This window comes from Haematobia irritans, chromosome 1, assembly GCF_050003625.1.
Source record: "Haematobia irritans isolate KBUSLIRL chromosome 1, ASM5000362v1, whole genome shotgun sequence".
Taxonomy (NCBI): domain Eukaryota; kingdom Metazoa; phylum Arthropoda; class Insecta; order Diptera; family Muscidae; genus Haematobia; species Haematobia irritans.
Window position 1 is genome coordinate 216,990,856 of NC_134397.1, and position 14,494 is coordinate 217,005,349.

The following is a 14,494-nucleotide window of genomic DNA, read 5'->3' on the forward strand; positions in this document are numbered from 1 at the left end:
ATTGTCATAAAATACCTCTAGATTTCAAATTTCAGGTAAATTGAATAAAAACTGCGGATTGTAGAAGCGCAAGAAGTAAAATCGGGAGATCGGTCTATATGGGGGCTATACCAAAACATGACCCGATACTCACAATTTTTGGCACACGTATTTGTGGTCCTACAATACCTCTAGATTTCCAATTTCAGGTAAATTGAATAAAAACTGCGGTTTCTACAAGCCAAGTAAAATCGGGAGATCGGTCTATATGGGGGCTATAACAAAACATGGACCGATACCCACCATCTTTGGCATACGTCTTTATTGTCATAACATACCTCTAGATTTCAAATTTCAGGCAAATTGGATAAAAACTACGATTTCTATAAGCCCCAGACCCCAAATCGGGAGGTCGGTTTATATGGGGACTCTATCAAAACCTGGACCGATATAGCCCATCTTCGAACGTGACCTGCCTGCAGACAAAAGACGAGTTTGTGCAAACTTTCAATACGATTGCTTCATTATTGAAGACTGTAGCGTGATTACAACAGACAGACGGACATCGTTATATCGTCTTAGAATTTCTCCCTGATCAAGAATATATATACTTTATATAGTCGGAAATCGATATTTCGATGTATTACAAACTGAATGACAAACTTATTATAGCCCCCGTCACCATTCTATGGTGGTGGGTATATACAGCTTGAGCAAAATGGGTATTCCTCAATGAACTAAGAAAAAATATTTTACACTAAAATCATAACCATATTTCCACTCACTCATTTCAATCACATAGGGTTTTATGTTTTTTGTTTTTTGTGATCATTTTTGTTTTTATTCCTAAGAAAAAAATATTTACAATTAATTTTATTATCTATAGAGAAATGTAAAAGAAAACAAAATTTTGTTCCTGTAATATTTTTTGTATATAGTATAACAGAAATCAAATGTCATGAAGACATAAAACGAAGAAAATTTATAAAAGAAAACAAGAAATTGAAATAAATAAGTTAAATAAAAATTTGAATAAATAAAAAAAACGAAAAAAAAATTGAAAAAGTCTACAACCACACAATTGTCACTATGTTGATTTTCACTATATTCATAAGGATGATTTCTGTAGTTTACTTTGGTTTCCGATTTTCCCCAAGGGTTGCGGGTGTTTGGTGTTGAATGTGATGGTGATGGTGATGATGACGATGCATTTCCATCAGTTTTGCATTATTTGAATTTGTTTTTGAGCTTTTTTGTCCCAATGCGTTTTATATGTTCAAAGAATATCGGCAAATGGTTTAGGTGGTTATCCTTCATTCTTTAGTGTTGTTGTTTTTGGCTGATCCTTTGGCATGTGTACGTTGCATATATGCAAAACGATGGAACAATGGAGAAGACCACATGACAACCATCTGAAATACCATTGTATTGAAGACATGCTACATATGGATTCAATACAAAATAAAAATAACAAGGATTTGAATCCTTTCGTGTTATTATTCCATTACATTGTCCTGACAGCATATTCAGACCATTGTATGTGATGAGGATGTTGTAGGTGTTGCTGTTATTGTTGTTGTTGCTGCTCCTGTTGGTGATGATGCTGCTGCTGTAGGGCCACTGGCATTTTGTATGGTGGTATTGCTCTTGTTATTATTTTTATGCCATTTGTTGACATATGCCAATGGAATTTCGATTTGGATTTCCTGAATATTTTCATCACCATCATCATCGCAGTCATCGTCCACCATCACAGAGCCAGTACCTGCTGATTTTAAATTATTATCTCCATGACCATAGTTGGCACCTCTCGGACCGCCTACACTACTAACACCATCCGATGCTTTCAGAAAACTACAGGATATATCCTTAACACCAATACTGCCAGTTCCAGCTCCACTACCACCTCCAGCACCACCACCACCACCAATGCCACTGGCACTGAAATTCTTCCATGCATCCAGTGTACGTGTTGGTGTACACAAGAGATTTGTCGTTTGCGATGATGACGATCCCGTACCCAGTAAGTGAAGATTTTGCATTGATGCTGATGTGGGTGTGGGTGTAGGCGCCAATAGCGCCCCATCCCTGCATTATAAACTATCGACAATTTGGCTGGTGCGTCTTTGGGCATGGCTGGCATTCAAATAACTTTCAGAGTAGACACTTTTGGCACGATTGTCATAGCGCATACTGCTTCGTCGCATATCCATATCGAGGGCCATGTGACGATCTCGCCACCAATTACAGAATAAACACTGTAGCGTATTGCGAAATGCTTCTCTGAAGTCACGATTGAAATAAGCGTAAATTAGAGGATTCAATGTGGAATTGAAATAGCCAATCCAGAATAGAATGGCCACAACAATATCAGGTACCTCACAAACGTCACATAAAGTGGTGATTGTGTACCTGAAAGGAATTAGAACAGATTACGATTATTATACTGAGAAAAATATTAACCTAATATCAAATAATATGCAACCTTAAAGACTAATAACAAATTTCTTTGAAGTAAAAAAAAACTTTTTATTAAACATTTGTATGAAACTTTGAAAATTGTACGCTTCTGTTAAATTATATGATATGATAAGGCAAATTTTTCTCAAGGTAAAAAAAAATGTTGTGCTAAACCAATTTTTATACCCTGCGCCACACTGTGGAACAGGGTATTATAAGTTAGTGCATATGTTTGTAACACCAAGAAGGGGACGAGGTTTTGTGATCAAAGTCTAGGTCGCGATATAAGTCCAATCGCCTTCAAATTTGGCACGTGTTCCTTTTTTGGGGTCAGAATAGAACCCTATTGATTTTGGATGAAATCGGTTCAGATTTAGATATAGCTCCCATATATATATTTCGCCCGATATGCCCTTATATGGACCCAGAAGCCAGAGTTTTATCCCGATTAGCTTGAAATTTTGCACAAGGAGTACAATTAGTAGTTTAGTTTTGTGTGCCAAATTTGATTGAAATCGGTTCAGATTTAGGTATAGCTTCCATATATATCTTTCGCCCGATATAGACTTATATGGCCCCAGAAGCCAGAGTTTTGACCCAATTTAATAGAAATTTTGCACTAGGAGTAAAATTAGTAGTATAGTCATGTGTGCCAAATTTGATTGAAATCCGTTTAGATTTAGATATAGCTCCCATATATATCTTTCGCCCGATATGGACTATTATGGCCCTAAAAGCCAGAGTTTAGGTTCAATTTGGTTCAAATTTTGCACACGAAGTACAATTCGCAGTATAATCATGTGTGCCAAATTTGATTGAAAACGGTTCAGATTTAGATATAGCTCCCATATATATCTTTCGCCCGATATGGACTAATATGTTCCTAGAAGCCAGAGTTTTGGCCCAATTTGGTTGAAATTTTGCACTAGGAGCACAATTAGTAGTGTAGTTAATTGTACTCAATTTGATTGAAATCGGTTCAGATTTATATGTAGCTCCCATATATATCTTTCGCCTGATATGGACTAATATGGCCCTAGAAGCCAGAGTTTTGGCCCAATTTGATTGAAATTTTGCATTAGGAGTACAATTAGCAGTATAGTCGAGTGTGCCAACTTTTATTGAAATCGGTTCAGATTTAGATATATCTCCCATATATAGCTTTCGCCCGATTTACACTCATATGACCACAGAGGCCAATTTTTAACTCCGATTTAGTTGAAATTTTGCACAGGGAGTAGAATTAGAATTGTAGCTATGCGTGCCAAATTTGCACTTTCAGACGAATTGGGTGAAATCTACGAATTCTAGAAGCCCAAGAAGTAAAATCGGGAGATCAGTTTATATAGGGGCTATACCAAAACATGGATCGATACGGACCATTTCCGACACACCTCTTTATGGTCCTAAAATACCTCTAGATTTCTAATTTCCCAGGCTACATCAAAACACGAACCGATAGGCACCATTTGCGACACACCTATTTTTGATCTTGAAATACCTCTAGATTTTCAATTTTAAGCAAATCGGCTAGAAAATATAGTCTCTATACGCCCAAGAAGTAAAATCGGGAGATCGGTCTATATGGGGTTTATACCAAAAAATGGGCCGATACACCTCAATTTCGGCACACCTATTTGTGGTCCCAAAATACCTCTAGATTTCCAATTTCAGGCAAATCGGATAATAAATACAGTTTATATAAGACCACGAATAACAAGTATATACATCCGTAAGTTCGGCCAGACCGAATCTTGTGTACCCTCCACCATGGATTGCGTAGAAACTTCTACGAAAGACTGTCATCCACAATCGAATTACTTGGGTTGTGGTATCTTAAAACTACTTAACATCGTTTTCTAAATTGTGAGTTAGTCCATACGTGGTAGAGAGCCAGAATTGAAATATGGGCGTCGCTTATATGGGGGCTATATACAATTATGAACTTGACATGGATCAAGTTTTGTGTTACTGGGGATCAATTTATCTGAGGGCTATATATAACTATAGACCGATATGGACCTAGTTAGACATGGTTGTTAAAGGCCATATACTAGCACAATGTACCAAATTCCAACTGACTCGGATGAAATTTGCTCCTACAAGAGGCTCCAAAACCAAATCTCGGGATCGCTTTATATGGGTGCTACATATGATTATGGACTGATATGGACCACGCTTGGCATGGCTGTTAAATAGTATAACCACGTACCACATTTCAACCAGATCGGATGAATTTTGCTTCTCCAAAAGGCACCGGAGGTCAAATCTGGGAATCGGTTTATATGGGGGCTATATATAATTATGGACTGATATGAACCAATTCCTGCATGGTTGTTGGATAACATATACTAACATCACATACCAAATTCCAACCGAATCGGATGAATTTTGCTCTTCCAAGGGGCTCCGGAGGTCAAATCTGGGGATCGGTTTCTATGGGGCCTATATATAATAATGGACCGATTTCGACCAATTTTTGCATGGGTGTTTGAGGCCATATATTAACAACACGTACCAAATTTCAACTGAATTAGATGCATTTTGGTCTTCCAAGAGGCTGCGGAGGTAAAATCTGGTGATCGGTTTATATGGGGGCTATATATAATTATGGACCGATGTGGACCAATTTTTGCATAGTTGTTAGAGACCATATACTAACACCATGTACCAAATTTCAGCCGGATCGGACGAAATATGTTTCTCTTAGAGACTCCGTAAGCCAAATATTGACCGATGTGGACCAATTTTTGCACGGTTGTTAGAGACCATATACCAAAGGGCAGCCGGATCGGACGAAATTTGCTTCTCTTAGAGGATCGGCAAGCCAAATTTGGGGGTCCGTTTATATGGGGGCTATCCGTAAAAGTGGCCCATTTGCAATACCTACATCAATAACAACTACTTGTGTCAAGTTTCAAGTCGATAGCTTGTTTCGTTGGAAGTTAGCGTGATTTCAACAGACGGACGGACGGACATGTTCAGATCGACTCAGAATTTCACCACGACCCAGAATATATATACGTTATGGGGTCTTAGAGCAATATTTCGATGTGTTACAAACGGAATGACAAAGTTAATATACCCCCATCCTAAGAGGAGGCTATAACAATAAAAGTGATATTGGAAAAAAATTGTTTTTTAGTTTTTTAAATATCTTCATCCAAATGATCTTCCAAGGCACAACTTCTAAAGCAATGCAAAGGATTGCCATACCATACCCTTGTTCTCGCCCCAAAATTAACGCATCGTTAAGTAAACTTTTTGTATGTATTTTCAAATGTTCAAAAAACTAAAAAATTTTCAAATTTCATTATAAAATAAATTCTTTGAAGATATTCAATAATAGAATTCATGGATTAAATTTGGCAAAATTTCTATATGGTATCTGCATTTATCCGAATACCTACAGTTAGGATTTTATTGTGCCAAAAAGTATATGTGTCCATACTTACCACAAAAAGAATGGCAGCCAACAGAGTATGAATGTACCCATAATTATACCTAAAGTTCTTGCAGCCTTGTGTTCTCGTTTCATTTTAATTAAATGTTTATCTTTAGTCGGTGTATGATCCTGTTCCACCTCATGCATGGTCAATTGTTTCGAAGAACCCGAACCGCTTAGAGCTTCACCTGAAAATAATTGAAAAAGAAAAAAAAAACAACAACAACCACATGAAAAGGAAATCACATTAAAATTAAAATTTATTTGCTCTTTAGCAGTTTTGCATGGCAATTAAAAAAGTATGTAATATAAACTAATAAATTATGAATTAAACAATTTTGTTGGTTAAAGAATCTCGATTTAACTAGTGTTTCGTTTCGTTTTGTTTTTGTTTTTTGTTGTGCTTGTATACACATATTTTGTTAAAAAAACTTTGGATGTGCTTGCCCCCGTATCGTATGAGTAATATTTATGTGCGTTTGTACACATAATTAATATTACTTATGCGCCACAGGGTCTGAATAAAGTTAACTACTTTTTATCCCATTACATGTAGTACTCAGTACTACTCATTGTGACCTGCTTTCTGTCGAGTTTGCCATAATTTTGTTCTTCTTGTTTTTTCCAAAGTGTTTTTTATTAGTTTTTTTTTTGTGTGTCTAGCTTATCTTCATGCGAAAAAAAGTGTGTTGATGTGGACATATGTGTACATACCTTAAACTCCATGCCCAATAAACAATTTTGATTGCAAATGAAATGTTTCTATTGTCAGGGTGAAATTTTAACTGGAATATATAATTTGCCTTTGAGATACTCTTCATATGATTTTTACAAGTATAAAACTAAAAATGTAATTCCGGTAAATGGATTATATAAGCAAGGATTATTGCTCTACATTTTCAAAGTATTGAATGGAGTCGGTGGAAGTACGAACATTTTTCAGAGAACAAGTCTGAAGAATATTACAGGAATAACGTACTTGTAAAAATAATTTGAAAAAGTATACTAGAGAAAATCTAGAGGAATTTTTATGAATATGAATATTCAGATAATTTATAAATATTATTTGAACTTTAGTTAGTTGTCGGATAAGCCTATAAGGCGCTTGGCGATAAATTGTTAACATTGTATTGAATTATCATGAATAAATAATAATATTATTAACAAGTGTATACGGCCGTAAGTTCGGCCAGGCCGAAGCTTATGTACCCTCCACCATGGATTGCGTAGAAACTTCTACTGAAGACAGTCATCCACAATCGAATTACTTAGGTTGAGGTAACACTTGCCGATGGCAAGGTATCTTAAAACTTCCTAACACCGTCTTCTAAATTACAAGGTAGTCCATGCGTTGTATATATTAAATTAAAAAAGGCCGATTAAATACGTATATAATTAAGTTTAAAGTTTCTATAGAAATAAAATTTTGACAAACTAAAATTTTGACAACATTTTCTATAGAAGCAAAATTTGGAAACAAAATTTCTTTATAGAAATAAAATTTTGACAAAATATTCTATAGAAATAAAATGTTGACAAAATTTTCTATAGAAATAAAATGTTGACAAAATTTTCTATAGAAATAAAATTTTTACAAAATTTTCTATAGAAATATAATTTTGAAAAAAATTTCTATAGAAATAACATTTTTACAATGTTTTCCATAAAAATAAAATTTTGGTAGATTATTTTTGGCTCGAGTGGCAACCATGAATATGAACCGATATGGACCAATTTTTGTGTGATTGGGGATCGGCTATATATAACTATAGACCGATATGGACCAATTTTGGCATGGATATTAGCGGCCTTATACTAACACCACGTTGCAAATTTCAATCGGATCGGATGAATTTTGCTCCTCCAAGAGGCTCCGGAGATCAAATCGGGGGAAAGGTTTATATGGGGACTATATATAATTATGGACCGATATGGACCAATTCTTGCGTGTTTATTAGAGACCACATTCTAACACCATGTTCTAAATTTCAACAGGATCGGATGAATTTTGCGCCTCCAAGAGGCTCCGGAGGACAAATCTAGGAATCGATTTATATGGGGGCTATATATAATTATGGACCGATGTGGACCTATTTTTGCATGGTCACTTGAGAACATATACCAACACCATGTATCAAATTTCAGGCGGATCGGATGAAATTTGCTTCTCTTAGAGGCTCCGCAAGCCAAATCGGGGGATCGGTTTATATGGGGGCTATATATAATTATGGACCGATATGGACCAATTCTTGCGTGTTTGTTAGAGACCACATTCTAACACCATGTTCCAAATTTCAACCCGATCGGATGAATTTTGTTTCTCCAAAAGCCACCAGAGGTCAAATCGGGGGATCGGTTTATATGGGGGCTATATATAATTATGGACTGATATGAACCAATTCCTACATGGTTGTTGGATACCATATACTAACATCAACCGAATCGGATGAATTTTGCTCTTCCAAGGGGGAGGTCAAATCTGGTGATCGGTTTATAAGGGGGCTATATATAATTATGGACCGATTTCGACCAATTTTTGCATGGGTGTTTGAGGCCATATACTAACACCATGTACCAAATTTCAGCCGGATCGGGTGAAATTTTCGTTTCTTATATATAATTGTGGACCGATGTGGACCAATTTTTGCATGGTCACTTGAGAACATATACCAATACCATGTACCAAACTTCAGGCGGATCGGATGAAATTTGCTTCGCTTAGAGGCTCCGCAAGCCAAATCGGTGAATCGGTTTATATGGGGGCTATATGTAATTATGGACCGATATGGACCAATTTTTGCATGGTTGTTAGAGACCATATACTTACACCATGTACCAAATTTCAGCCGGATCGGATGAAATTTGCTTCTCTTAGAGCGATCGCAAGCCAAATTTGGGGGTTCGTTTATATGGGGGCTATACGTAAAAGTGGACCGATATGGCCCATTTGCAATACTATCCGACCTACATCAATAACAACTACTTGTGCCAAGTTTCAAGTCGATAGCTTGTTTCGTTCGGAAGTTAGCGTCATTTCAACAGACGGACGGACATGCGCAGTCGACTCAGAATTTCACCACGACCCAGAATATATATGCTTCATCGGGTCTTAGAGCAATATTTCGATGTGTTACAAACGGAATGACAAAGTTAATATACCCCCATCCTATGGTGGAGGGTATAAAAATAAATGCGTGTAGGATAATTGTTGACCCTAGAATTTATTTTATATATACAGATCGACTGAGAATTAGGTAAAAGCGATCTAGGATTACTTAATCCAGACTATTTATAACCTTCACCACTACTGTGGTGCAGGGTGTAGCAAGTTTGTGCATTTGTATGTAATGCCAACAAAAAGCAGTCTTAGACCCATCGCTTAGAAGACTGATCTAAAAAAAAACCATAACAATACCAGAAGTGATCCGAAAGTGATTGAAATCCACGCCTCAGTGGTAGAAAACTTGGTCATGAGGTGACTTATCGCGGGAACGACTGCAACACATATTAAAAAATGAGCCATTGTCAGGCATTTTTGGAGAATAACGTTGTCAACAAAAACTACCAAAGTGTCGATCAACTCAAGATCTTAAATATAATTAAATTATGAGTCGATTTAGCGATGTCCGTCTGTCTGTATATGTGATTTTGTGTACCAAGTTTAACTCGCAGTTTATGTCCAAAAGTCCTTAAAATTGGCATGGGGTCTTTCTTCGCGTGAAAGACAATCGCTATTGGTTTCGGAAAAAAATCGGTTCAGATTTAGATAAAGCTGCCATATATATTTACCACCGCTTTGATCATAACTGACTTATTTATGAACCGATCTTCTTCAAATTTCGTACATCTGAATGTCTTACAAGCCAAATCGGTTGAAATTTAGATATAGTTCCCATGTATATCTTTCGCCGATGTATATCTTTCGCCATATAAATGATATGGGCCATTGGACCGGAATTTCATATTGATTTGCTTCAAATTTTGCACAAGAAGTAACAGGTTGGCTGATAAGTCCCCGGTGTGACACATAGATGGCGTCGCTAGTATTAAATGCATATTATTTTTATATAGTACCAACCTTCAAATGATTCGTGTCAAAATTTGACGTCTGTAAGTCAATTAGTTTGTGAGATAGAGCGTCTTTTGTGAAGCAACTTTTGTTATTGTGAAAAAATGGGTAAAAAAGGAATTTCGTGTTTTGATAAAATACTGTTTTCTGAAGGAAAAAAAATACGGTGGAAGCAAAAACTTGGCTTGATAATGAGTTTGCGGACTCTGCCCCAGGGAAATCAACAATAATTGATTGGTATGCAAAATTCAAGCGTGGTGAAATGAGCACGGAGGACAGTGAACGCAGTGGACGCCCGAAAGAGGTGGTTACCAACGAAAACATCAAAAAATCCACTAAATGATTTTGAATGACCGTAAAAGGAAGTTGATCGAGATAGCAGAGGCCTTAAAGATATTAAAGGAACGTGTTATATCATTCATCAATATTTGGATATGCGGAAGTTCTGTGCAAAATGGGTGCCGCGCGAGCTCACATTTGACCAAATACAACAACGTGTTGATGATTCTGAGCGGTGTTTGCAGCTGTTAACTCGTAATACACCCGAGTTTTTCCGTCGATATGTGACAATGGATGAAACATGGCTCCATCACTACACTCCTGAGTCCAATCGATAGTCGGCTGAGTGGACAGCGACCGGTGAACCGTCTCCGAAGCGTGGAAAGACTCAAAAGTCCGCTGGCAAAGTAATGGCCTCTGTTTTTTGGGATGCGAATGGAATAATTTTTATCGATTATCTTGAGAAGGGAAAAACCATCAACAGTGACTATTATATGGCATTATTGGAGCGTTTGAAGGTCGAAATCGTTGTGTTGTTCCACCTAGACAACGCACCGTGCCACAAGTCATTGAGAACGATGGCAAAAAAATTCATGAATTGGGCTTCGAATTGCATCCCCACCCACCGTATTCTCCAGATCTGGCCCCAGCGACTTTTTCTCGTTCTCAGACCTCAAAAGGATGCTCGCAGGGAAAAAATTTGGCTGCAATGAAGAGGTGATCGCCGAAACTGAGGCCTACACGGATGAAAAAGACTGTTTTTCATATGTTTGGCTATAAACATTATATGTTTGGAACACAAATTTTTAAACACAATATTTTTGAGTGCAAGCATATAATGTTAATAAACTAGCATAACATGTTTGGGACATATATGTTAGAACATATTATGTTTGGGACATAAAATGTTTGTAAATATAATATGCTTGGATGCAAACATATATTAATTTAGAAATAGCCTATAAACATATATGTGTTTAGTAGCTTGGAGCGCTATTTAACAGGGAGCGATATTGAATTAAGTTGGTGGTTGTTGCTTGTTATTACAAAATTAACGTTTTATTTTTCCTTGGGCAATTGATCAGCTACTTCTTTGATCCTTACAAACTGTGTGGTCCGCTGTTCGAATCCCCGTCCGGCAAAAGGTAAAATTAAAATAAAAAAAATTGAATAATTTCTTCTACAATGTTTGTATTACATAAAAAGGTGCTAAGAACTAAAAAATGTCGTGGAAGTGAGAAAGATGTGTGGGAATATACAATTAGGCAGAAACAAAATTTTGAGCATTCAGGTCGAAAACCTATGTTGTTAGCACCTATATTACCTGTTTATTTTCATAATTCATTATGATTGTAAATATATAAATAAATAAATAAAATTTTGAGCACAATATTGTTTGGGAGAATTTTTTTAAGCATATAATATTTTTGGGTGCAAAATGCTTCCAAACATATTATATGTTCACATAATAACATATTGTTTTTTGGAAGACAACATTATTGAATTTGGATGCAAAAATACAAAATGTTTGGAACTTAGACTACCCAAACATATATTGTTTAGACCAATATGCTTTCAAACATATTATATATTGGAAGAGATCAAACATATAAATGTTTGGGCAATACCCAAAAATATATATGCTTGAAGCAAAATATGTTTGGGAGTATATGTTACAGAAGCGATTTTTTGTGAGCGTGTATTTTGAGGCAAAACCGAAGGAGTACTACCAAAGTGGTATCAAAAAATTGGAAGGTCGTTATAATCGTTGTATCGCTCTTGAAGGGAACTATGTTGAATAATAAAAACGAATTTTGACAAAAAAAATGTGTTTTTCTTTGTTAGACCGGGGACTTATCAGCCAACCTGTTACAATTGATGGTATCGTCAAGCATGCAAAACTTGGTTGAAATTGGTTGAGATTCGTGCTACTGTGAAACCTTCACTAAAATGTTTGCCATGTTATATTGGAATCTCCAAAAATTCATGTTTGTACATGTATGTGTACATTGCACATAATATCAAATCGGAAACCAGTTTTTAACACGCACACAAACATACAAAAAGTTTTACAATTTTTTTACCTTATCTCAAGGCCCATAAATTTCAAATAGTTTTGCACCTGTAAGTCAGCCAAAAAAGAACACAACACAGCGAAAAAGAGAGAAAACAGCAAGCTGTCAGAATTTTCCATAAAACTTCTGCAACCGAAACATAATTCATGGAAGTCACTTAGTCAAATGTATGTTGTTGGCAAACTGCAGCTGTTGTGGCCAATATTAACATTTGAATCCTTCAAAGCTCTACCTAAGAGCACCAGCGTATAATTACATTCAATGGATTTTGTTTTGGGAGCATATTTACCTCTGCATTATGCAGCATGTTGATAAATTATCCCAAGTTAATGAGCTCATTATCTTACACGCAAATGAAGATAGACATTTGTCTTTACCGAAGGCAGGGGGGGCCAAACGATTGGTGTAATTAGTAAATGATTAGGGATGAATTAGATTGAAGAATAAATCGTTGACCTAAAATGAAATAATTTCTAATTGCTAAAATTTCAGTTTATTTTACATTCACACTCATACAATGAATTTTATCCTATGGAAGTTTGAAGATAATATCCTAATTAGGGATCTGAAATTGCTTTATTTAAATTTGTCTGTATTTGCTTTTTAACAATTTCAAAAGCATTGGAATAAGTTCAATTTATACCGTAGCCTACAGATTATACTAGAGTGAGTTACACAAGGGTCTACGGTTGCCACTCGTGCCAAAAATACTACCAAAATTTCTAGAAAATTTTACCACAAATCAACAAAATTAAAAAAAAAAACAAATAAATTTTACAAGCATATTTTTCCTCTATAAGTTTAGGTTTGGTCTATATTTTGCCAAATTTTTATTTCTATAAGAAATTTTGGGAAAAAAATTATTTCTATAGAAAATTTTGGCAAAATTTTATTTCTATAGAAAATTATTATATTTTATTTCTATAAAAAAAATTTGTAATATTTCTATAGAAAATTTTGTAAAAATTTTATCTTTGTATAAAATTTTGTATTTTATTTATTTTTATTTTGTGTCTATATTTTGTCAAATTTTTATTTCTATAACAAATTTTGGCAAAAAGTTTATTTCTATAGAAAATTATTATATTTTATTTCTATAAAAAAGTTTGTAATGTTTCTATAGAAAATTTTGTAAAAATATTATTTTTGTAGAAAACTTTGTATTTTATTTTTTTATTTATTTGTATATTTACAATTATGATGAATTATGAAAATAAACAGGAAATACACTTGCTAACAACATACGTTTTCGACCTTAGAAAATTTTATACAAAATTTGATCAAAATTTTATTTCTACAGAAAATTTTGTTAAAATGTTATTCCTATGTCAAAATTTTATTTCTATAGAAAATGTTGTATTTTTTTTTATTTATTTATTTGTATATTTACAATTATAATGAATTATGAAAATAAACAGGAAACATAAAGGTGCTAACAACATAAGTTTTCGACCTGAGAAAATTTTGTAAAAATTGTATTTTTATAGAAAATTATGTAAAAAAATTATTTTTATAGAAAATTTTGTCAAAATTTTATTTCTATCAAAAATTTTGGCAAAATTTTATTTCTATGAACTTTTTTTTTAATTTTAGTTTCTATAGAATTTTTTTCAAAAATTTATTTCTATAGAAAATTTTGTCAAAAATGTATTTCTATAGAAAATTTTGTCAAAATTTTATTTCCATAGAAAATTTTACCAAAATTTTATTTCTATATAAAATTTTGTCACGTCTTGGTGTAAGCGGGGCTATGGGGACAACTTCAACTAGAGCGCTAGAAATGATTCTAAACGTCCTACCTATAGAGATACAGATAAAAAGTGAAGCAGCCATGACAGCAATGAGACTCAAGATGATGGGAGAATGGCACCGAATGGGGAACAGATCAAACCATCAGAGGATAATTGATGTGACGATAGGAGAGACGGCTGATTTAGGAGTGCTCCATGATCGCATACCTGAAGAAATGCCAGCGACCGAGTGTGAAATTCTCATACCGGAGAGACAATCATGGTCTAACGGAACCCTTATCAGAGATGGTCTGTATCAAACTTTTTTAGGTTTGCGACTGTCGCAAAGTTGTAAACGTCGTAAACGTCACATACGCGTCGTAAATGTAGAAAAAGTAACAAAAGTCGCAAACTGAAAATACTTTAGTCGCGTCAGCTAGGCAGCGAATACGATGAT

General features: G+C 35.0%; 1 protein-coding gene across 1 annotated transcript in view; it reads right to left on the minus strand.

The window, feature by feature from the left end:
• Nucleotides 1-783: 783 nt before the first annotated feature.
• Nucleotides 784-14,494, minus strand: part of Octbeta2R (Octopamine beta2 receptor) — a 673,234-nt gene continuing 659,523 nt past the window's right edge. Inside the window, 2 exon segments of the mRNA XM_075292797.1 lie at nt 784-2,391; nt 5,895-6,072. Coding sequence (XP_075148912.1) covers nt 1,506-2,391; nt 5,895-6,072 — 1,064 coding nt within the window. The 3' untranslated portion in view covers nt 784-1,505.